Below are 26,640 nucleotides of genomic sequence, written 5' to 3'. Positions count from 1 at the left end.
TTATGCTGACCGGTGTAGCATAGAAACTGCAGCAGCATAAAAAAACAACCCTCCGGCAGTAAAGTAAACATACCTCACAACAAGTCACCAACGAGTAGGTATGCTTCCGAGACCTGCATGTATGCGTATTAACCTGTCCGCTCACATGTCAGTGGTAGTAGTGGTGGTGTTGCTGGACCTCCACAGACTGCACCTGAATGAACGAAACGAAACGAAACGAGAACGAGGGTGAGAAAAAGAAATCCAAAAAATCTGATGCTGCACTGCTGAGCACTGAGCAGTGATCAATGAGCGGTGAGCGAGCATAGAAAGCAAACAAAACAAGAAGACTTCTCGTTTTGCGTGTTTTGGTTTGCGTGCGCGATCCCGTCCCGCAGCTGAGGGTGAGATGAGTTGCGCCAGCAGCATAACGCAAAAACGATGATCGGTGAGCAGGTTGGTGGGTCGCCGTCAGGCGTAGGAGTGTCGAGTTATGAGAAATAAATCTCGCCATCTTGATTTTTATGGTGGCCAGCCACTGCTCTCGTGTAGGTTTATGCGGGTAGAAGCTTATTGCACATTGACTCCGGACTGCTGGCTGGCTGGCTGGCACAGTCGTCTCACCACAGAGTTTCTCGGAAGTTTCGGGAAAAGGTTCGTTAGAAGTGCTCTAGTTTATCGCGTTAAATTCTGCTATTTAGCGATTGCAAATGTAAGCTAGCGATCGGAGAAATTGTCAATGGACGTGGGGAGGATCGGAATTCAGTATTTCGGGGCGTGATAAAATGTGTGATTCGACTGGCAAGTGTTCTGATAAATTCTGTCCAAGGCAGGGATCCGTGAGAAGTGGGGTGCGGAAGAGTGGTTATTAAATGGTGGATTTGAGATTTTTTCCATTCTCGTTTCTTAATTGCCATTGTTAATAGCGTTCATAAGTGCTCTCGTTTTGGTTGTTTCGATGGATGTTTATTGATTGCGCTCTGGAGATCGCGCTGATCTGGCGTAGCGTTCTTGCGCAGAAGCTTATTCAAGGAAAGTGAAGGCAAGGCACGGGGCAAGGAAGGGGTTGAATGAACTCGATAGATTTTGCTTTTGTGCTGAAGGAAAGTGCGCTAGACTTTTTAATATTGAACATCCTGTGCGCTGGGCAGAGTTGGGCGTGTGGATCCCTCGTAAAGATCTTCGCTTTCGGAAGGTTAATTATTGCTCCGGAATGTCTAATTTGGAAAAGTGCTGACGATCGACTGATCGATTGGGATTGGGGGGCTATAAAGTGTGCTCGTGGCACAGAGATCCGAGAAGAAGTGTCGCGCTAGCCATAAATCGAAGCGCTGAATGAGGACAGTCTTCAAAGGGCAATAAAGCCACTCGGAATAGATCGATCAATTTAGGAGAAATCAGATCACCGAGATATGACGAACTCTGGCCATGCCGTGGTTGTTTGGGAGTTCGAAAGTCGTGGAGCCAAATGGCTCCCATTTAGTCCGGCGGTTTCACAGCATCTGGAGAGAGCTCACGGTAAAAAGCTGACCCGAGTTCTGCTGAGCGATGCGGATCCTGCTCTGGAGCAGTACTACGTCAATGTGCGTACGATGACCCAGTGCTGCGAGGATCAAGAATTCGCCGTCACAAATGTGCGGAGGCAGTTCTACAAGCCCAGCTCCCCAGCTGGAAAAGGTACCAAATGGGAGTGGTGCGGTTCATCCGGAAACGATTGGCACAGCTACACCATGGAGGTGCAATGCTTCATCGAAGAAGCGTGGGCCCGCGGAGATCAAACGATCGACCTCACCAAAACCCCTCTCAATCTGCCATACACCATCAACTTCCTCAATCTCACTCAAATACGACACCAAAATGGACCCCTTCGCAGCATCCGGAGGATCCAGCAAGCTCCTTACCCCTTAGTTAAAGTGCCAAATCAAGCTGCCATCACAATCCCCCAATCCACAATCCAACCCCAAACCCAACAACCCAACCTACCCCCAAAACCTAATCATCAACCTTCGGCATCTACCTCATCCTCTTCCAATCTGCATCTCAACCATCAAGCCCTTCACGTAAAATCCAAATCCCAACCGGTGCTCTGCAACAGTTCCAACTCCTCCCAAAAACGACCCACAAAAACCCTAAAAGTAGGCAAGCAGTTAGACATCGTCCCCGTAACCCCAACAAACCTAGCCCGTCAGATCCTCCACAACCTGAACATTTTTGGCACCAAACATCACCATACCTCTCAGGACTCCCACCAACAATCCCAATTCTCAACGGATCACTCGTCCCAGAGACCACCCGCCTTCCAACAGTCGATCCGTAGTCAACACTCGAACACCAGCAGTAACGGGAGCATCCGGGGGACCCATCCAAATTCGGCTGCAGCATCCTTCCAAAGGCAGCGTAGTAAATCCAGAAGCCGTGGAGAATCCCTCCTGGAGACGGATTCCCGATCGAGTATCAACAGCGGAAGGAGACCCAGTATCGATACGGTGTCGACCTACCTGAGCCATGATAGTAACAATAGTACCACCACCAGGAAGAGCGCGACCATGGGATCAGTATCGGACCTGTTGGATTGTTCCATGGGCAGCGATGATGTGTTTACGACGACGACCAGTTCCAGTTCGCAGCAGAATATTCCCGGGACGATAGTTGGTGAGTTGGTTTTAGTCAATCAAATTACTAGAATCGTCATGCCCTTCAAGATTATTATAAAACTGTTATAAAACTTAGAATATTATTTCTCACTTTGCTGTTTGAACGGGGAGGGCAAGGGAAAACATGAATTACTCTATGCTGAAAATTATACATTATGGAGAAAGTTACTGTCTGATAATTCAGCAGTTTAATGTGGTTTAATCTTGATCTTGAACTAAAATCAAAAACGATTATACCTAATCTATGATCCAGATAAAATTTACATTAGAGTATGGTGGGGTAAAAGTACGGCTCTAGTGCTATCCTATTTTTGGAATATTTTGCAGTTGTTTTATAAAAAAAAAAAAACAAGAACAGCATTTGATTCCTTTTCTAAAAAATTGCGAAGATAATCGATCGACGCATTTAATAGCAGTAGTGAAAATGCCTAACTGCTATCGAAACGTACTCTTACCCCACCTCTGGGGCAAAAGTTCGAATGATGTGGGGTAAAAGTACGATCATTCAAAATTCCACAACTCTGCATAAAGTCACGAAGAAAATTATTTTATATCAATCTTTGCTTACAGCAGCTGCTTCTGTTTTCACTTCTGATACAAATCCTATACATAGGCTAACAACCTACGCAAATTTGAAGTTCTCCACTAGTTGTTTATTGTTCATATATTCAACAGGTTTACGAAATCCACTTATCATCGTTTTTGAGCAATTTTTCGCGTGATGAAGTCTTTGAAAAAACAAAAATATGCGCTGATGTTTCCAGTGCATTTTAAAAATAAGTAAAAAATTTCTGTTCAGTTTTACTTCAGTAGACCTTATTATTCGTACTTTTGCCCCATTTGCAGTTCGTATTTTTGCCCTTTCAAGGTTTCTTGTGATTCACACTTTATTGTGCAAAACAGAAAAATATTAATGAATTCTTTTTTCACCATTTGATAGTGGTTGAAAACAACTAAACCGACACATTAAAAATTTCATTGAAAGCCAGAATTTTGATTGCTCAAACATGTTTGCCGTTATTTTTAATATAACATCATTTTTGCAAAAAAAGCTACTTCACCTCCTTTTTCGGAGTATTTTCAACTTCTTCGAAAAAAATTTATGTCTGGATGTAGGCTGTCCAAATCATTATCAATCCACGCCAGAGTTTTGGATTTTACTGTTCTCTTTTTGTGATAATCTCTACCCTGTTATTACTGCTAAATAATAATTTGCTCGTTCATAGTAACACCCTAAGAACTATGAAACTGGCTAATACATAGTAATAATTCTACTAAGCTTTATGTTCGACCAAAAAAACGTTCGACAAGCCAATTTATGAATTTTGACTTTGAAGATGGCTTTAAATTATATTCCATTGATTGTGAAAAATAATTCAAAATTGATTTGCACACATTGGCATTATTAACCCGAAATTGATCATTTTCGCCCAATCCCAGATTAAGCCGATCGAGTACCCCTATGAGTACAATTTTTCAAACCGTTCAAGCTATGTTTATTAAATTTAATCAACAAATTGATGAAACAAACGAAAGTACTAGGAGTATCGGAAAAATCCAATCCCAAGTAAGCACTAAAATTGCAGGTAACATTTCGCAAAACCCGATTCACAGAGCTTAGAGACATCATAGCAGAGCTAAAGCTGTTTTTGTATAGCATTTTGACATTTTATTAGAGTTCGTGATTTCTTGAGATAGGCTCTGAAATTTCAAGCAATTTCATGTTCACGTGGCGGAAGATTTCAGATTATATTCAAAAAGTATTTCAAAACACAATTTTAAAAAAATCTAAGACTTAGATCCAAATTTCTATTTTACCTACAAATCCTCAGAAATAACCAATTTTACAAAATTACGTTTTGGACGTGATCAAATCAGTTAAAAAAGAAAAACATTTTGCTCCATTGACGTTTGAAAACGTTGATAAAAGATTAAAAAAATCTAAAACAACTATGGAACGAATAATTTTAAAATTCTGATTCAAAACCAAAAAAACATGAAGTAAATTTACAATTCGTGCTGGAAAAAAATTACTTTTGGATAATGGTAAACTGAGGGCGAGAAAAATTCACGCAAAAGAGAATTGCAAGTTCAAATTTTTATTTTAAGTATTGGCTCTACCCTCGAATCGAAATTTTTTTTACAATTTTTTTTTATTATATTCATGAACTTTTGGTTGCTTGGGAAGATCTGTTGATCCATAAAAATGGAAAAAATTTCTACAAATTGAAGAAAAATGCAAATATCTTAATTCCATGAACAAGTAATTCATTACAATATAACTGTTTTCTTCTATCAATTATTCCAGAAAATGTTGTTTCTAAAATTAGTCCTGATACCAGATTTAAACTGCGACCCTTCGAGATGATATTTAATCCATGAATTGCTTAAACAGACTTTCAATGAGTGATAAATTCGTGGTAAATGAATACAGTTGGAAAAATGTTTATAAAGAGAAAAAATTCAATGTTTTCTAACACAAACCTTTCGAATTAGCTTTAAGTTATTCTGAGTTGAAATTCCAAAAGAAAAGATACATTACAACAATTTCAATACAACCAAAAAATGATTTATTGAGTATATGCCACTTTTTGTGATGTTCGTTAACATTTCATTTTCATAAAATAGCCGATGCAGTTAACATGTCTCAAAAAAGGCTATTTGAGGAACATATTGTAACTTCAAGTCCACAGAAGGCTATTTGAGTACATTTTTGTAACTTTGATACTGTGTTATGCGATTGACATGACAAGGCTATTTGAGGAACATTTCGTAACTTTCATGCTCGCATTCGAAAAAATTCGGTACCGATTCCCTTTGCGAAATCGGATTGGGGAGGCACGCGTTCAAGTAGATATGAGACTTTTGGTCACCCACACTTTTGGTGTTCACGAGAACCCAATTGCTGGAATTAAAGTCGCGAATGCCATTAAGATGGTAAAATGACTATAATCGAAACCAAAAAACAACCCTGGAACATGCTTCCGAAAATCAATCATTTTCACTGAGCCATGCTTGACTGCATTCAGAGCCAAAAAATCAAAGCAGTCAAATTTTCCTTCTTCAACCAAATCATACAAACAATCATGCATGACAACGACGCTTCTGTATTTGAAACACTTTTGCGATACATGATGAGATAAAAAAGGACGCAGACTATCAGCTACGAACGTCTCGATGCTGATTTCCTTCCCCTAACGACTTTCAACCTTTAGGATCATAACTGTTATGTGTCAGTTCTGAGCGATCTATGTAGGCTATTAGATTATTTTTTATTTTTCGTTTTGCCTAGAAGGACAAAATCATGACTAGGTAACCGCAATTAACTGTCCAGCATGTGCTACAGCTTTTTGAACATGTGGTCCTGGTATTTATTCAGATTTTTCCTTTTGAAACATTAATGATCGTCTATCAATAACGAGCATAATCAACAATGATGCGAGGATAGACGTTCGGGAATGATTGAGGGAGCGACGTTCAAAATGTATCACCAAGTATGTCGATCACCGTCGATTAGCCACGTGACGAATATCAACGGTAGCCTCCGGTGGGGCATGGTATATCTTCTTGATCAAGTTAGTGTTGATTTTCGACATATATTCAATGGGTACTTTTACCACGTGCGTATCACAGCACTCGGAGGTAGCATCATTCTAGCTAGAAACCATTCCTGATCGCTTTTCTTGAGCGATTTTCCGATCACTGCCCTGGAAAACCAGCAATCTGAAAAATGTGGTTTTCTGGAAACCTACAAATGTTTGTTTCAAATTAATTTGATTTTGTTGCTTTATTATTATTATTTTAAATAAGGAATAACTGCATCGTTTTGATCATTTATTCATTTTATTTATTTCAAATTATAGTTTTGACACACAAATTTTGGTAATTGACATGATATTCAGCGGCTGATCCGTGGCGCACCAGCAGCTGCGGTTGGTCATTCTCGGATCATTATTACGAATTAATTATTCTGAAAAAAATGATAATTATTTTCAGTTGTATTGTAAATTTGAAGAAAAAAAGATCTACTTACAGATTAGGTCGCCTCAACATGTCGATATTTTCATAAGAAAACACCGAACTGACCGATACATTTTCACGATAATAACAATTCCCCAATTTGACAGATCGATTGCTGATTTTCCAGCAATTCGGATCGATTGCTGGAAAAACCACCAAAATAAATAATGTTTGCTGGTTTCCAGCAAAAATTGGATGGCTGAACATTTCCAGCAAAATTTTTTGCTGGAAATCGAGGAAAATTTACTGTGTACACAGCCAATTTATTTTCGTTGGAAACCAGCAAAATTTTGCTGGTTTTTGTTCTTCTAACTTTCCAGCAAAATTTCCAGCAATATTAATTGCTGGAAAAATCGGCAAACATTAATGCTGATTTCCATATTCAAATCCATATTGCTGAAAACCAGCTAGTTCTTTCGAAACCTTCGGCTGTACACTTTTCGTAAAACGGAAGTTCCGATCCTGGTAACCCACCCTATCTTCCGGTGAGAAAAATGCCATGCCATCTTCATCAAATAAACCACCTTTATTTTACTAAAATCAAGCAAGATGAACTTTCTTGTTGTTAAAATCAAGTAAATTTAGTTTTTTGCTAACTCAAAAGTAAAAAAATATTTTTCCTAACAGAAAGTAATAGTGAAATTTTACTAAGTGGAGACCCGAAAGTTTTGTGTGTAGGTATTTTAAGAAAGTAGTTTTTCAGATATTTTTCAGTAGTAAATCTCGTACAACCTGAGCGATTCTCTCGGGTTCAATTTCGTATTGGAAGCAGTCATAACGTAGCAGACTCAATTTTTTCATGAAACTTTGCATAAGGATGGTAAAATTTCTACTTCATGGAGCATTTTTAGAAGTGGTTCATCCTCCAAAGAACAAAATATTAGGGGGGAGTCGTCTATGACCGGACACCTCCTATGGCCGGACAACATTGATTTTTCGAAAACGCAATATCCTAATAATGTTTTAACACCATGAAAATAAAGTAAATAGTAGCCTGATATGGTGTTAGAAATATGGTAATCCAATATGAAAAGGTAAACCAATTATAGGCATCTAAAGCTTTCGCCTAGTAGTTCGGCGAGGATCGCCCGAACTTTTCATTTATATTCCCAAGTAACAATTTAAGTTTTCTAAGGGACTCCAAACCAACTATATCTAAATCAAAGCTATAAAACCGCGTCCGGTTATTTTAGGATCAATAAAACTGCAATACAACGCTTAATAGCACAAAAAGGCCCTTCTGAAGTAGGTTCTGTAGAGCAAATTATAAAACCATGACATGCCAAATCCAATTCAAAAATTCGTTATAAATTCCGCTTATAAAACCTTTTGATTATATAAATTTCCTCTACAAATAATTCTGCTCCCTAATGAGGATCCTGGCAATTAATTTTAAAACAAATGATTCTCGTTCGAAAGAAATATAAAAATAATAAAAAACACAAAGCTAACACCAGTTTATCATCACTTTATTTAATAAATCAATTTTATTTTCTCATCCTGAATTTTCGTTAAGAGTTGTTCATTCACTTGCCCTTTCAAATTTACTGCAAATAAGTATGAGAAAATTTGAGAAAAATTAAGGGCCTGCTGATATTCGTACTTTTAAAGAATAAAAATCCGTTAAATAATATTGAAAGAATATCGTTTTCAACTTTTTAATCTATTATGTGGATGGTGAACAATTTTTCTACATTATATCAGCCATAATGATGTCAAAGCTTATAAAACTATGAACAAGATAAGTTTTACTTTTTAAAATAGAAAGACATCTTTCATATATCCATCATTATTTGTTACTAGCTGATTTTACCCGGCCTTGCTCGGGTTCACATAAAATATAGGTTTCCCGGATCTATCCGGATTTGCTAGAATATTTGAATCAAAATTTGAGGTAAGTCCGGTCTGGCCCGTTTTCCCGGATTTTGTTGCAAAAGCCCGGATTTTGCCCGGATTTATTTATATCATTTTTAAAACGTAACATAAACTAAGATTATATAATTATTATAATTTTTCGTTTTTACGTTCAAAAAGATGTTTTAAATGGCAAGTTTTAGAAATAATCATGACTCGTGTTTGGAAGCTTGATATACAATTTAAAATCTGCTGATGTGGTTTGTTGAAAAAAATATTGCAAGTATATTTTTCGTTAATTTTACTGAAAAATTCCGCGGTTTTGACCAAGTTTGCCCGAATATTGCCAGGATATTCGTTTGAACATTTTGAAATCAAATGCTGGCCAGGTTTTCTGATAAAATTGGATGGATTTGTCCGGTCCCGATACGGCAATTCAGGCAACCTTATTTTACCATTTTTTAGGAAGCTTAAATTGAATTACCATTTTTTTTATCAAATGATAACATTTTTTTTATCTTTTCCATGGGTTATCTAGTGAAAATCTCATGTATAAGGCTTGAAAACAAATGTTAACGACCTCTTTTCAAGATCTCCCCGTAGAATGGAATACCCATTTAAGTTTTATGTTGTACTTAGAAATTTCTAAATAGATTTCCGCTGAAGCCTCTGCATGTTTTCGATGTGCTTTTTAAGTTTTCTTATAATTAGATGGTAGAATTGAAAACATCGATGAACAAAAATAACTTAAAATTTAAAAATTTACAAATGAAATTCAATTGTACAAAACTAAAAACTTCAGATTGAATAACTAAAAGTCTCGTGCGTTGGATTTGGTTTTAATTTTTTGCATAAGATGAACGTTTAATTGTCTAATTCATATTGTAAATTAAATTTCTACACGGCAATCAAAGTGTTGAGATCGCAGTCTTGAACTTGCAACTCTCAGTTTCATTAATTGTTTCCCTGAGAAGTTCCGAAAATATGAAAATGAATGGTTCCTAAAGCTGGAACATTAGTTTTCAGTCCAAATAGTTACTCAACTGAAGAAGTCAATTCACAATGAACATGAATTAATGTAGGGTAAATGAGCCTAATTTCGCTATATTTTGTCAGAGGTTTTAAGATTTGTTATTATTGCGCCGAATCTTTAATACTTAGATATACAATTTTTTGGTAACTAAATTCCAAATTTTTTTCTGAACTCTGTTTTGGTTTGAAATAATCATTTCAAGCCTTAATTTACGAAAAATATCATGTTTTATAAAGTGTGTCGATGTTCCTAATATGGCACTAATCGTTCCTTATGTTAACATATGGGTGTCCCTAATGTTAACATATGAGGAAAAATGTATCCGCGTACCCAAATATATTACACTTTTTGTTCCTGATTTTGCATATGGGTCTGTTTTTTAATACTTTAAAAAGAAAAATCTTAAAACTCACCTTTTTATTAATATAACAACGTTTTAGGAATATGAATAGGGAAATGAGACTATTTAAATCCTACACAATATTCCTTTACGCTAGTTTTGAGGAAAATAGTGAATATTGAGCTCATTTAAATTCAAACTTTACCTTTTCCAATGGATACATTTATTATATTTCAAAAAGTAGAAAATTCTACAATGAATGGATATGGATACAAATGGATACAAATAAGTTCAGTTAAACAGAGCATCATGCAACAGCATTGTTAGATGCAACATTTGGGTACCACAACACTTATTTAACTTTTATTTTAATATAATTGATTAAAACTATCATTTAATGATTAAAAAAACGATGATGCCATAGTTTCTCACATCGTGAGAGAATTTTATAAAGTTTTTGAATCTCATAGAAAATTCGAAACATAGAAATTTTTACATTTTTGATGCCGTAAAAAACTTTACACAATGGGACGGATTGACTTAGTGATATTACCTACAAACTTTATATGGAACTTATTATCCTACATCAACACTGTTGGTGTATGAATATTTTTCGAGCAATCATTTAATTTTTTAAAATAAATATTTTTAAAATTCCGTTACCAGTCTGGGCTAAAATGCATCGACATGCAAATCAACGATTCACAGTTTAAATCTTGTTTCCATAAGCTAGAATATGAAATTTTTGTGGTATTATTTATCCCTAAATGCATCAGCACCCTTCTGCTTTCTTTTAAAAGAAAAAATATAAACTTTAATTCTAACAAAATCTTAAATAACTGCAGATCGTGCTTTATGCGTAACGACATCACAAATATGTCGAAAACTTTTCAAAATTTTTTATTTGATTTTTCATTAAGAACAAAGGTTTTTGCAACTTAGATACCCCTTTTTCTTAGTAGGGTGAAAATCGCATGTTATGAAAATTCAAAAATAACTGGTGAAACCAATTATTTTTCTGACTACGTTAGTTTGATGTCCCATTAACCTTAAAACTTTTGATGTACAAACGGTAAGATTATCAATGGACATTAGGGTTTAAGAAGCAATTGAAGTTGAAAAGTGTTGCATGTTGCCCCAAAAGACGGTATACAACGTATTTTATTGAGATTTTTTTTTATTTTTCCTTTCGATTCTGTTCTCGTTAAGAAGCTCTCTGTAATTTGATGGTTTCCTTCTCTGTCGCGAAAGGTGCGTTCCTTACAACCATATTTTTTCAACATTTTAAGCTTTGAGATATACTGAAGTAAAAAAAATCATGTTTTATTAGCTCAAAACAGTTTATTTTAACAGATCGTTGAAAATTATGTTAAAACACAATTCTTTCAATCAAATTTATTTCAAATACATTCTATGACTTTGATATAGTTTGGAAAACTTTGACTATGTCCATAATTAGGAACACGTTGAAAATAGTGTTCCTAATTGTGGACATATGCTTTTTTAAGTTTTTACACGAACAAAACATCGTTCTAACATACTTATTACTTAAATCATGATAAAAAACAATCCGTCAAAAAATTTCAAAAAAATCGGTTGATAAATTAAGCTTTCATCTTCTGTTTCTAAACAGATGTTTTTAAAGTAATTTGCTAACACTTCCATTCAATTTGGACATATTAGGAAACAATCCGGATTTTACGAAAAATCTTGTGAATTAGAAAGCTAATTTGTTTGTAAAATGAAAGATCACATGATCCTTTACATTATCATTTTTTTGATAACTGTGATAAGTGAAAAATAATGTCAAAAACAGGCAAAATCGAACAGTATGTTAACATTAGGTACACATGCCACATTAGGAACACTTACCCTACCCATACTTTACACACTGCATATTCTAGTAGATTCTCAACCACTGTTCTTCTCAATATATTCCTAACATGCGAGTAGTTTTTTTTAATCCTAAATGAAGGCTCATTATTGCAATCAAATGCCTCGCATCGGTGCCACGTGCTTTGAACAGTAGAAGGAAAAAACACCCGCCAAAATTCCTCCTTTCAAATTTTTTATACTCAGCAAGCTTTGATGTGCTTTCCAGTACACGTGAACTTTGGATGGTCGTTTCTAATGCCTGACCCATGGTGATGGTGAAAACAATCCCGCCAAAGGAAACGAAAATCGGTTGACAAATGGGTGCCATGACTTTTGGTTCGTGGGAATAAAAACGTAAGTTGTATGGGAGGATCCCTTTTCTTAGATGGGAGGGGCCCAAAACTATTACCTCGACCTTTCTCATGTCCGTTTACATCACTGTACCAAATTTCAAGCTGATCGGTTAAGCGGTGTGGATTTGTATAAGGTGCATATACAGTACCGTTCATAATTGTATAGAAATTGGAAGCACGCGCACTGTCACTTCGACTTTGAATTTCCATAACTTTTGACTTTGATGATATTTTTTGATCGAATTTTCTGCGTTAGATAGATCAACTATCACACTATTATATCACAAAATTTGAGCTTTCTGGAGTTTATGTGGCCTGAGAAACAGTAATTCTACGAAAATCGGACTTTTTGGACTTTTCTCATTCATACTGCAATATCTCAGGAACCACACTACATTTTTTGTTGAAATTTTGCAGAGTGATTGTTGAAATATAAAGTAAGCATGTCTGAAGTTTTTGGAATGTTTTATTGATGCGATCAAAAGTTACGGGAGGTACAATTTTTCAGGCATGAACCTAAAAATGCGATTTCTATAGAATTTTGGACGATTCATGAGAACATAATCGTTTCCATCCACAAATCAGTCAAAAAATGTCTGGCAAAAGCAATGATGAAACGAAAACATGAAATTGAAGATCTATTTGTATTTTGAAATCAGAATCTCGCAATGTTGTTTTGATTTTTTGGTTGAAATAGATTTACTGGTTGCTAAACATAAAATATTAATTTCCTATGAAAACAATCGTCCAAAATTCTATAGAAATCGCATTTTTAGGTTCATGCCTGAAAAATTGTACCTCGCGTAACTTTTGATCCCATCGATAAAACTTTTCAAAAACTTCAGACATGCTTACTTTATATTTCAACAATCACTCTGCAAAATTTCAACAAAAAATGTAGTGTAGTTCCTGAGATATTGCAGTATGAATGAAAAAAGTTCAAACAGTCCGATTTTCGTAGAATTACTGTATCTCAGGCCACATAAACTCCAGAAAGCTCAAATTTTGTGGTATGATAGTGTGATAGTTGATCTATCTAACGCAGAAAATTTGATCAAAAAATATCATCAAAGTCAAAAGTTACGGAAGTTCAAAGTCGAAGTGACAGTGCGCGTGCTTCCAATTTCTATACAATTATGAACGGTACTGTATATATACAAACATATATAGCCCAACTCATCTTTATATATTAGATGAAAATGGCGCTAATATAGAAATTAATAATAGTCGTTATGGAACACTTACAAAACGATTTTGGTTTCTTGAAATTACTTATCGAACTAATACACTTTTACATAACTTTTTAGTCTTATTAAAGTGTGTAAAAGCTCGAATACCGATTCTATAAACCGACAAAGTTTTATAGCATTCTGTGAGTCTTTCCTACAAAACTGCTTTAGGCTTGATGTGTTTCTTTGAGGCATTTTGATGAATCTTATAAACCCAAAAAGTTTTGAGGCTTCTCAAAATATTCTAAAAAAAAAACAATACATGTACCCAAGGACTAAAAAAATCGTATTCAAATCGGAGCAGCCAAGAAACAAAACCGCGCGTAGTGCACAAAAGTTCTGACCACAGTAGGTTCGCGACTCAGCAAACACGTGATTGTAGGGGATTTTTTTCAAGGAGAATCCTATCGCCAGAAAATCGTGAGCGAGCCGTGGCAGAAAACCTCGCGAACCTCGCGATTCTGGTTCGTGAACCAAATTGGAAAACGCATTGCACACTTGATGGTCGTGTTTTCCGTTTCGTTATTTTGTCTCCACATGGTTGTTGATTGCGCCAAATGCAACGCGTGGACAGATGAAATAAATCGATTTTTCAAAGTTTTCATAACAATTTCTTGAAAATAATTTACAATGTTGTAAATTTAAACGATGTATATAATTTGTGAATTGAAGTTTGTCCTTTCTGATGTTAAACAACGTCAAATTTGGCAAATTTGTATATAGAGTTTCGAAAGGATGCAATCTGGCCCAGTAACAGATAGAAAAAATATTGATTTAATTATCCGAAGGATAAAAAGTTCCTCCGCATCCTAATAAGATGTATGGGGTGGGGGAAGGATAAAAAAATACAAGTCCAATCTAGAAATGTGCTACTTCGGCATCTTATTTGTATCCCCTTTGTTATTTTCAAGTTTCTTCCGAAGTTCAAATTGAGGAAGTTATATAAGTTTTGAATTTCAAATTTCATGTCATGGCAGAAAAAAGGAGGCATTAACCGTGTGATGAAGTTTTGAAAGCGAGGGAAAACCATTAAGATATTTAAGAATTTCAATGTTAACTCATTGCGGACCAAATACAAGATATCTAGTTTTTTCACTTGAAGCGTTTCCGAGCCGGACAAACCGGGCAATTTGAAATAAAAACCTAATAAAATCCGGGCAATTAATTTTAAAAATGTCCATAAATCCGAACATTATCTGGGCAAAAAAACTTTTTTGTTCATCAGAACTTATCGACAGGTTTTGAATCGTACTATCATGGTTATTTTTTCTCCTTTCATGGTTATTTTTTCTCAAAAAATTCCGTTTTGGAGGAGTTTGTTATTTTGATTTTCCAAATAAAGTGAATATAACCGGGCAAAATCCGCGCATTTTTCAATGAAATCCAGGCAACCGGGCCGTCTCGGTTTTTGAAAACTGCTTTTTTACTTCTGTTTTGAAATAAAAAAGATCTTTTTTTCATTCAACTGATTTTGGATGCAACGAAATATTGGTGTATTGCAATAAACTATAGCAATAGTGAGTATATGATCTCAGTTGAATTTCTTTATTTCTCAGGCTTTATATTGACATAATCTTTGATTTATGAAACTTACTTATGACAAATTAGGGACTTACTTTTTAGATAAGATAGATTTGAGTTATAAGTTATTTAGAAGTTTTTTTTTGCTGTAGTATCGTATGAATGATAGAAAAATATTATAGAACTGAAAGTCATGATGACAAATGAATAAACAAAAACAACGAGTTTTGTATTTTTGGAATATATATATTTACATAGATATTAAAACATGAAAATTGTTAGAAATTATAAGTAAGGAAGTAAATCTTAAAATTATATATTTAATATGAAACATTAAAACACTAAATTTGTACATAAAAAGTGATCAATTTCAGTTCAAATATTAGAGAAATCACGCTATCAAAATCCTGTAAACCCACCGACACGAGGGGGAGTTTGAAAATTACAAAAAAGATGTTATTAATTTAATGATTAATGGCATTTCGGTGAATTATACATTCTAATAGGAAGAATTTCAAATGAAAGTAATGAAAATTATAGACGGATAGATTAGATTAGGAAGCATGAAAGGTGTTGAAAATGAGCCAAGAGCGTGATTTGAGAAAACTTCTTGCCGCACAAGACCATTTGTCCCACATCGTATTATTGTCTAGAAGAAGCAAAGTCGATAGGCTGACTTTGCATTGATCTATACAATGATACATGGATGGATCGAAGCACGTGTTTTTCGTACCCCGATCGGACGTTAACACAAAAAAGATGTTAGTTTCATCACCATATACTGAACAACTGAGATTTTTGAGGAACCAACTATGTTCTACGAAAATAATAATGAAGTTAACGAAAAAAAACAAAAATTTGAATTAAGAGAATCGGTCCATTGGTAAGCGAGATACAACTATGCAAAGCCAAAATTGGGTGATTTTTTTTTTAAGTAAGATTTTTTCTACCGGAAGTTTCGGGATAGCGGCCAAAACTTCCTTTTGACCGCCAAAAGCTCATACATCCATGGATAGATTTATTCTTGACAATTCCTAATATTATAAAATCAGCGCAATACTTGGAATTTGTCGCAAGTTATAAGCATTCTAAAAAGAGCTCTTTTTCGGGACTTTTTTCATTCGGAATCAACTCCTGGTGATCTCGTAAAATATTTCGACTTATTTTTTCAATGTTGAAAAACTAGAATAAATTATCTATACAATAAATTAAAATTCATCGTAATTGGCCAATACTTGCGGCCAGGAGATCGTACGTAAACTACAGGTCAAATTTATCTAAAATAGATTTGTACGGAAATTTTGCGACCAGCTTTGTAAGGTTAAGAAAAATTACTTAAAAACTCTTCTTTGATTATTGAATTAATTTATCAATTTTTTATGATATTCACTTTAATCCAAAATAATCATTGATACGTTTGCATGTGTTTTCTTATTGAAACTTTACTTTACATGGAATCGTGGTTGTCTTTTCCAAATTTCAAAAACAGTTATGGAATTTTACACTCAACCTCTACTAGAGAAATGTAGTGATTTGGATGAAATTGTAAGGCTCTAAGATTTGATTTGATTATTTATTCCTTAAACGGTTGTTAAAGATCATTATTAGGGCCTTCTTGTGTCCATTCTAATCCATAATTTTGTTAAAAAACTTTGTTTAATTCAATTGACCACCCAGGAGTTGACATGGCAGAATGAATTTGATTTAATATTTAGAGTTCCGTTAATCTTAAAACGCTGTAAGTTATCAAAAAAAAAAATTTTTTTTAATAAACTTAAAAATAAAACAGAAATATTCCATACAATAATTGAAAGAACAGTGGAAAATGAAGAACTTCCTGCTGCTGCTTGAAGCACAATTTATTACCCGTACGCGTACCTAAAGAGACGCACAGCCTGCCTACGGAAGAAAATCGAATAACCACGCGTTCCCTTTCAAAAAAAAGTTTATGAACCTTTTCGCTAAATGGTTCGTGAGCCAAAATCGCGGGGAAAAATTTTCATGTATGTAACGATTTCCACGAGCGAGACAGGATTCAAAATCCAAAAGAATCGTCTGTTGGTTGGACTGCCTCGCTCGTGTTTCCTATGGTTCGCGAACCTAAGGGATTTTTTTTCACAGCCTGCTCGCGCTTTGGAGAACCTTTACGGGTAAAAATCGTAGACGAGCGGGAATCGCCACTCGTGTACACGATTTTATTAGTCCTTGGACTAACAACCAAACATTTTCTCTGAATTTCAGGTGTCGATCCGGCCAGCGACATGATATCGCGATTTGTGCGAGTGGTCGAACCTCCGCAATGGCCTCACGCTCAACCCTGCCCAATGTGTATGGAGGAACTGCGCCACAACGGACACAATCCAACGGTTTCCCTATCTCGCTGTCAGCATCTGATGCACCTCAACTGCCTAAACGAACTGATCCTGGGCCAACAACACCAGCATCGGAAGAAAGATAGTCAGAAGGTAGTTATTTTGAAGATTAATTGAAAAAAATGGGTTTAAAATTGGACGATTTTTTTCTTACAGAGTCTCTACATCGAGTGCCCGATCTGTATGTCAGTGTATGGGGAAAAGATTGGTGATCAACCGCCCGGAACCATGTCCTGGATTGTGATCCCTCGGAGCCTTCCCGGCCATGAAGGCCAGAACACGATTCAAATAACGTACAAGTGAGTTGGCTCGAATGTTATCTTAAGAATTGTTCTGTTATTATATATTTTTAAAATTACTTACAGCATCGCTTCTGGCATCCAAGCCCAGGAACATCCTCATCCGGGAAGAGCTTTCTTTGCCGTCGGATTCCCCCGGACCTGCTTTCTGCCGGATGGACTTCTTGGAAGGAAGATTTTGCGCTATCTCAAGATAGCCTTCGACCGCAGGCTACTGTTTTCGATAGGACGTTCGGCCACAACCGGTCGAGAGGATGTGGTCCTGTGGAATGGCGTCGAGCACAAGACCCAGTACTCGATGTACCCGGATCCGCAGTATTTGCAACGGTGCCTGCAACAGTTGGTGCATTTAGGGGTAACCGATTGATTCGAGAGCAATCGGCGATAGAGAAAAGAAAAGGGTAGCTAATTAATAGAATTTATACATGTAGAGGTTACAAATAGAATCTTCCATTGAACGTACTGAGCTAATACAAGACTGTTCGAATCGCAGCTAGATTTTGCAATTGAGGTTAAAAACTGTCTTCCGCCAACTTTCGGAATGAAAGTCTTCCCGTGACGTAATCATGTGCAAAGTATTAAAGGAAATATCTACGGCATTTAGTAGAAAAATACGTTGAAATTACTTCCGTAAGATGATTTAGACTAAGCTTTAAAATGTAAACACGGTTTTTTAGAAAAAGAAAATCACGAGTGCCAATTCAAACAAACATAATATTCTTTTAAAACTCCTAGGTTAGGACACGTGTTGTACAGATCGCGATCACAAAACAGTACTATTATGAGCCATGGGTTGAATCAACTTTGGTTTAATTTTTAGTTTTTATTCGTAGGCGAGAATCTCCAAGAGATACTCTCCCAATTTTTACATATGTAGGTGTACAATTTGGTTCAAATTTTTTTCGTCTATCAAGTGTCGAACATCCCGAAGTATCTTCCACTAGTAAAAGTAGTAGTTAATAAATTCTTTTTTTTATTTTCTTACTTTATGCAGACGTATCTGTATTATAGACATTTAGTTAATTAAGAGTGATAATGATAAAAGAAATGAATCATAACTGTTCCTTTTTGGTAGCATGAAGACAAAATTTATCCACTTTGTTGTTTCGAAATAAAATCTTCCATCAAAATAAAATTTAGTTTTTTCCATTTATTTTTAACTTCGAAAAAGGTTAAATGTATCTCCAATGTCATTCAAAAAACTGGAATAGGTATTCCTTTTATTGGCGAAAAGTTGCCTACTCAAAAAATAGACTTCTGAACTTTTCCGTAACTTCTTTAAGCATTTTGGATTTTTTGTTATAAAATATGTTCCCGCGTACTTGGAAAAGTATGTACATAAATTAACACACTTTACTGGGAAAGAGAAACAAAAAAATTAAATTATAAATTTGATCCATTTACCATATATGCGTATATCGAATGCAATCAAATAACATACATCAATACGGTTCATGGTGTGAAAAAGCACGGAACTGAGGTGATTGAACCGGAATCTTTTTAATACTATGTCAGACAAGTTTTAGTTGTTATGCTTGGATGAATTTTGATGCCTATGTTCTTGAAATTACGTCAAATTATGAACCACTTCAGGTTAATGCATATACAACTTACCGTTCGTGAGATAAATAAGACGGTTTAATAAATGAAAATCATTACTTATAAAGTAAGCATGCCAGATTGCCCAGTTCTTTACCCGGGCTTTATTTCAAAAATCTTTATTTACGAAGTAAAGCAAAAAAAACTCTAATTTTATTATTATAATTTTTGATTTATGCGTCCAAAAATGAATTTTTTGTACAAGTTTTATCAGAAAATAGACTGTTCCAGAAATTATAAGCACACATTCAAAATAATAAAAAAATATTGTTTTGTAAAATTTTATTTAGCACACTGTTTCATTATTTGTGTCCTACCCAACACTTTAAATCTTTAATCAAAAGCCAGACTTCGCACTTTTCCTCGAACAGGACTCATAAGCTTCTGCACAGTTGCATTAGATAACCAACATTTTCACCACTTTTAGTTAATCCCTTTTAAATTTTCCGATGTCATCAGCTGGTTTTATGTATTTTCGTAGCTTTTCTTTGGTCAAAGCCTAAAAAGTCTCGATTGGCCGTACCTCGGGGCAATTTGGCGGATTCATATTATTTGGCAAAAAACAGACGTTTTGGCTTTTATACCACTCTAGTGTATCTTTGGCGTAATGACATGTTGCCAAATCGGGCCAAAATATGACGGGTCCATCATGCTGCTTGATCATCGGCAAAAAACGCTTCTGGAGGCATTCTTGATTTAGTTCTGGGTGTTCATTGTTTCCGATGTGGCGGGCTAGATATTTTGCCGCACTCGCAAATTGCCTGCCACACCATCACCTCCTTGCCAAATTTTTCGGTGAAAATCCCGAGCAACCAGAATTCCCTTGAATAGGATTCATAGAAGCTTAATCAGCTCTCGTTTCTGTCTAAAGAGAATGCTGATCAGCTCAAAATTTAAGTTCTTAAAGCTACTTTTAAGTTTGTTTAGGTGGCTAAAGAGAATGCTATTCAGCTTCTAAGAGAATGTCAAAAAAAACTTCTACGCGCTGGAAAAAAATCGGTTGTCAGATTGCTCTGACAACCAGATGACAGATTGCTACGTTGCCGGTCGCCAGGGGTGGAAAACAGAAGAAAAAACAAAAAAGACGCTCAAAGGTCAAATTGATCTGATTAAATCATCAAATTTTGTTTCATTAGAATGACCATTCTTAAAACTTTTTTAAAGTCGTTGAGAGTGTTTTGCATTGGATAATTCTACAAGTTTCACCAAACTGAGCATGCCTCATCTATGAATCAATAGCTTTGTTGATTTTGTTTGGTTTCAGCACGAATTTTTATCATAAACGATTACAAATCTTTTCAAAAAGTGCTTATTTTTTTGTCGAAAATTAAAAAATGCTGCAGCAAAATTTCTATTTGCCTGACCTATTTAGGCCGGTCTATTATTGTCTATCTTATTTACTTTAATTATACCTATTATTTGTTTTGATTACGAAAGCTCCTTACGAATTGAACCGCTGCTCTCTAGGTTGCAATAAAACTCACCAGCCTCACCAACCCAGCAGTAGTTCATTGCCACTGTAATAATTAGTATTAAAACTTAATGCCATTTTAGATGATTGAATGGGTTGGTCAATAGAGTGTACATTATTTCGTTTTTTTCGAATATCTTAACATTGATAAGAAAAAATTGAAAAATTATTGAATTCCATTTGTAGATACCAGTACAAATATCAACAAAACAAATACCATGACAAGACATTGACAGACATTTTTGACATGTCGCTTAGAATTCCCATGTAGTTTCATTAAAACACCTAGAAGTATCTCAACGGTGCGTTAGAAATATTTAAGCGAACGTTATCGTCCTTCTTGAAAGATCTTTGCTTAGAAGTTCCGTAATCGATAATTTACCCTTTCAAAAGGCGATGGAAGTTCCTGATTAACTTTTACGTGACAATAGTCACCTGAAGCTCCCGTTAAATGTTTTTTCAGCAAAATGTGAACTTCGGAGTACCATCTTCACGCGACTTTTGGTTGGTTGGGTGGCCTTTTGCGTTTCGAAGATATCCTGCGTACAGTGAATTATTGTGGCCCAGTAAGGGTTTTATAGTCCAATTTCACTTACGTTTCATCGTCCATGATAATGCACCCAGAGCTTTTGCAAAATATTGAATCATACAATTTCCGGGCTCTTGGTTTGACAGAAGCGGCTTGATTTGGGTTCTTTTTAGGTTTTTTATGCTTGGTACGTCTTGAGCCCAAGTCGCTCTTTAGCACGCATCACGTTTGACGCCGAGATCCCGACTTTTCTCGCCACATCCCGAACGGAAGCCGATGGTTTCTGTCTGTAGGCATCCCTGACCTTTTTGTCGATAGCAAGACTTACAGGAGCAGAATTTCCACCACTTCTTGGTTCATCTTTAAATGTACAATGTTCACCATATTTCTTCAATAGCTGTCCGCACCGCACCGATGCTCACATCCTCTTCTTTGGCCAAGGATGAGAGCCAAAGTGCGCACAATGAGATTCCACTAACAGTACACCACTTGTGCACGATACTTCATCTCTTCTCCGGAAGTAAGACGTGGTAAGACCAGGCATTTTGAAATGTAATCACAAACTGAACGTTTTTTTTGAAGTTATCACGTATCACAAAATATGTAAACAAAAGGACGCAGCCAGTCGAATTCGAAGAAAAATATTCGATTCAAAATTACCCTTAACATTAGGTGTGCTTATAATTTCTGGAACAGTCTATAATCATCAACAGTTTTCTCGAAACCTAAAATTTCAAATCTTCTGATAAATCTTGCTTCAGATAGAATTGGTACAAAAAAAAACAAAATATTATTGAATTCGAGATCCTTTCTTATACAAATAAAGCGTTTTCTTCATATTTTTAAGAAAAAAATTATTCGGCACATTTTCGAAGAAATTCTCGATTTTTCCTGTAACACGGCTGGGCGGAACTGGGGGCAGTTGGGTGGGTTAAGGTTTTTCGGATAAAACTGGATCCTTTTCTCTGCATACTTTTCTTGAACGACTTTGCAGCTTGCCAAATCTGGCTAAAACATTACGGGATGGTCGTGGGATCGAATGAACGGCAAAATTCGTTTTGGGAGACACTCTTTTTGGTATAGTTCCGACGTCATTGTCTTATTTGTAATGAAAATGTTCTCTTTTGCCACAGATGCAATTGCCCTGCCAAATCATAACTCTTCGTACAAATTTGTCGGTTAAAACAAATTTAAATTTGACTGGAACATTCCCCCGAGCCGTGGCCAAGTAAAAATTTGACGTGGGATTTTCCCGAAATCAGCCTTGATATAGCTTTCATCGTCAATCACCCGTCGAACTTGGTCAGCACCTTGTCAGCTTCCGAGCACGGATTTTGGCCAAGCTATTTTGTTTTTTTTTGGTCCGATTTGTCTGTTTGCTAGCTCGATACGACTTGATTCCTTCCGAATTATCTGGCCAAATTACCAACATATTGAAATCCTGCCAAATCGGCTTCAAAATATTATCACGCAGTTTCCGGTCAACAGTTCCACTCCGACGATTGGACTGAGGCTTCCGAATCGTCGTCAATGTTTCCTTCTACCGTTTGATAACACGCCATACGGTATTTATCGGCAATTTCAGCTGTTTAGCTATCCTAGATACAGACTACAATTGATTTTCCAAATAACTGTGCACATTTTTTCCCTTCTTTCGGCTTCCATGTTGATTGTTTACAAAATACAGTCGATTTGCGGAATGTCAAAAATACATACGAGAAGCTGACAATATTTTCAACACATGGGCGCCAAGAACTTTCAAATCCGCCCACCAGGAGCGTCACAATGTGAGCAAAAGTTTGTTATCCAGTTCTAAATCAAGCAAGCTTTATGTTTCGACGAATAAAAAATGTTTCAAAAATTGTTCAAATTTGCCAGGATATAGGCGGTTGTTTGATTGACAATTTTGAAATAAATTGCCCGAATTTTGCTAGGTTTTTAGATGAAATTGTCCGAAAAAATTCTAACAACATTATTTTAATGAGACAAAAGGATTTTTTTTGTCTGACCATTTGCGCGGGGGTCTCCAGATTTCCCCTGAAATTTGGTTCTGCGAGATTTTTTAAATTTCTCAAATCCAGGAATCTAAAAATTTTGGTTTTGGTTCAAAACTCATCCATGATTTTTTGCAAAAGTATTTCCAAAAGTAAAGCATGAGTATTGTTTTTTCTTATTTATAGGAATTTTTATGAATAAATTTGATCTTTTATGTTTGTATGGAAAATTAATTATTTTGTTCTGAAAAAACAAAAAAAAATGTTTTCTCAGAAACCGTGCTTTGTCGAAGACCGTAACTTCGTATAAGGCAAAAAAGTGATAAACTGTTGAACATGGGTATGTCTTTTGGCATTGAAAAACTTTCAATTCATCTGACATCACTGCTGGTGCCTGTTTAGGTATTGCATGACTGCACAGCAAATACTTTTCAAGCAATACTTAAACGCTCACTGAAAAAGATAGTAAGTTGCTATCGAAATACCGGTATCTGAAGTCTACTCATACCGCGGTTGAATAAAAGGGAATCTTTCGATTGCTTGGATTCAGTAGAATTTTTCTTCCAAGTAGGCTCACAACAATATATTGGGGAAAAATATTGATTTTTGAAAAGGTTATGGTCAAATGAAAATAGTCCCATAGTCGCCATAGACCCATAGTCATCATAGGGGGTGACTATTGGTCAACGTTGTTGCAGTAGATTACTATCATAAAAAATGTTATCAAAAAGATTAAGTAAGTCAAAAATTCAAGTGGAAAACTGTCTTTTGTGAAATATCTGAGCTAAGGTTGCCGCATATCCGTGATCATGAGTAGGTTTAGGCATTGAAACCTCGATTATATCTCAAATAGTGATTTTCCAGTGAGGTGCCAGGTGTCCTGATAAATCAGGATTTGTCCTGATTTTCGAAAGATCGTCCCGATTTTTTAAATTGTACTGATTTGTCCTGATTTTTGAAACAGCTGTTTTAATGTACTGAATTGTCCGGATTTCAAAAAAAAAATCTTTACCGCAACTAAATTTATAGTTCAATTATCAGGATATCGAATAAATCTGTGATAAAATAGTTAAACCGATGATGATTTTCGGTTCAGATGATATTGAAATGGTGTTTTTCCATATGAACTGTAGACCAGCCAAGATTCTGCTCGCCTCAGTGCATAAATTAAGGCGTCTACAGTACCTTAATTTCGTCTTAATTTATGCAATTTAAGCAGAATTTGAGGCGTCCTGAAAAATCCTGATTTTCTCGTCATGTTGTCTTGATCATTGCACAGTGGTTCAAAAGCGCCTAAAGTGGAACTTTTTTCCCAGTGATTTTGTTTTTCATTTTTTTTGTTAGGATTTTAAACCAAATGGTTTATTCATCCCCATTGTTTTTCATTTTGGCTGTTAGTTCTCTATAATGTGAAAGTGTCAAAAATTAGTCACAGCCTACTACGGTGAAAATAAAAACACTTAATTTTGTTTGAGGATGTAGGGACAACATTTGTTTAAAAAAATGTACATATCAAAATATGAAACTTTGCTGAAATAATGAGAGATCTATCTCTATTCAGCGCAGAGTTATAAAGCTTAACTCTGCACTGAATAGAGAAAGGGCTCTTATTATTTAAGCAAAGTTTCATATTTTAATGACATCTACTTTTTTTTAACAAATTATGTCTCAAACATTAATGTTAGTGTTTTATTTTTACTGGGCTTGGAGTTATAATTCAGCAATAGACATAATTGCTTGATGATAATAAATATGGTAAATCCCCAATCAAAGTATTTTTGAAATTTTCCATATAAAAAAGTTATATTCAATGCCCCCGTTGTAAACAAAAACTTTTTTAATTTGTGCTGTGTTTGTAAAAAAAGTTTAAAATTGTGTACTTTATAACCTTCCCATACTCACCCCCATTTTGAAAAGTGTTCCGAAAATTGGAATATGATAGTTTCAACCGTTTACTAAAAACAACACTGTTTCTTGTTAATGCATATATCTGACGGAAAAATAACTTTGTGATGTGTTAATATTTGCTTCAATATGACAATTTTATGTGGCATTGTTTGTATGACAATTCTTTACAAAACTTTCAAGAATTTTAGAATTATTGATTTAGTGTTGTAAAAAACTTTTTTTTATCAAAAATTCTTGACTTTTTTAAGTCAAGAGTCCCTCTGTTTGTCTGATTAACTTCTGATGACCTTTACGGCGAATGAAAAGCGATTTTCTGAGAATCCAACAATCTTCATAAGGCATGACAACTTTCTGAAGGCGTAATGAACTTCTGATGACCTGTCGATCTTATAAAGGGTTAGAGCTGATTTTATGGTCTGACGAGCTCTTGTTTGCCTGACGCCTGTCTGAAGGTTCGACCCCTCTCTAAGGTTTTGAAACTTGCTTAAAGACCTAGAGTCTTTCTTAAGCCTTGAAGACCTCTCAAAGGCAGTACACCTTTCTATTCTGACGACCTCCTGAAAACCAGACGACTTTCTGAAGATCTGGCGAACTCGTCCATGCCCAACGATATTCGAATTCTATGGCGCGCCAGAAAACGATTTGAAGGCATCATCTAGAAACCTGATGGACTTCGAAAGGCATGACGGCCACCTGGAGGCCAGACCACCTTCTAAAGATCAGATCACCTTTCAAAGTTGCGACGCTTTTTTAAATATCTGGAAACCTTCTACAATACTGACTGAAGACCCAAAGTTCTACTGAAATCCTGAGGGCAATTTCAAGGCCTGTTTTTATGATGACCTTTTGAAGGCTGAAGTCCTTATGGCCTGAAAATCACATGAAGGCAATTTTCTCATTACCTAACCATTTTCTGATTGCTTGAAGACTTTCTGAACACCTGATGACATTATTTCTCAAAACCTTTCGACGACTTTCTAAGGGTCCGAAAACCTTCTAAAATACTGACGACTTTCAGAAGACCTAACGACCTTGTTAATGCCTCACGATCTATTGAAGGCCTGACACGATCTGAAAGTTCACCCATACTGATGACCTTCTGAAGAATTGACTACTTCCGGAAGAACTGACTATTAACTGTTTGCCGGAAGACTATCTGAGGTCCTTATGACCTTCTGAAGACCTGACGATCTTCTTAACTAACAATACATAGTTACTGAGAATGGTCGAATAAAAGTAGACTGAAACGTTGACCTAATGAAATTTTTTTATCAAAAACATCTCCAAACAAAATCAATAACAGAAATCCCTAAAAAAAAAAAAATTTGAAGTCACTTACCATGCTAATTGGTGATGGTAGATCCCCTTGAACTGGACTTTTGACGTTAACTTTTAAGAGCTTCTCCATTATCAAATATTGATTGATGGGTGGCTTCTCTCGCTGTTGATATGAGTCGTAGCCTACTTCCTTCCTCCTCGATTGATCCAAATCCGAAGGAAGACGCCGGTTTTGTCACTTAAAATCTGAAGTCGGCCTCGGAGTTGTTTAAACAAAAATTTCCTAATACCGATTAAAATACTTATTAATTCTTGAAGATATAATTTCAACA

The 26,640-nt window shown here is 35.6% G+C and overlaps 1 protein-coding gene across 1 annotated transcript; it reads left to right on the top strand.

The window, feature by feature from the left end:
* The first annotated feature begins 512 nt into the window (after positions 1-512).
* On the top strand, positions 513-18,201 carry LOC129752296 (protein deltex). Its single transcript, XM_055748088.1, has 4 exons — positions 513-2,631; positions 17,100-17,323; positions 17,387-17,529; positions 17,596-18,201. The coding sequence occupies exons 1-4, from the start codon at positions 1,392-1,394 to the stop codon at positions 17,894-17,896; spliced, it is 1,908 nt and encodes a 635-aa protein (XP_055604063.1). The 5' UTR covers positions 513-1,391; the 3' UTR covers positions 17,897-18,201.
* The last annotated feature ends 8,439 nt before the right edge of the window (positions 18,202-26,640 follow it).

The sequence above is a fragment of the Uranotaenia lowii genome, chromosome 1 (assembly GCF_029784155.1).
Source record: "Uranotaenia lowii strain MFRU-FL chromosome 1, ASM2978415v1, whole genome shotgun sequence".
In the NCBI taxonomy this organism is placed as follows: Eukaryota; Metazoa; Arthropoda; class Insecta; order Diptera; family Culicidae; genus Uranotaenia; species Uranotaenia lowii.
This window is presented reverse-complemented; position numbering and strand designations above follow the sequence as displayed.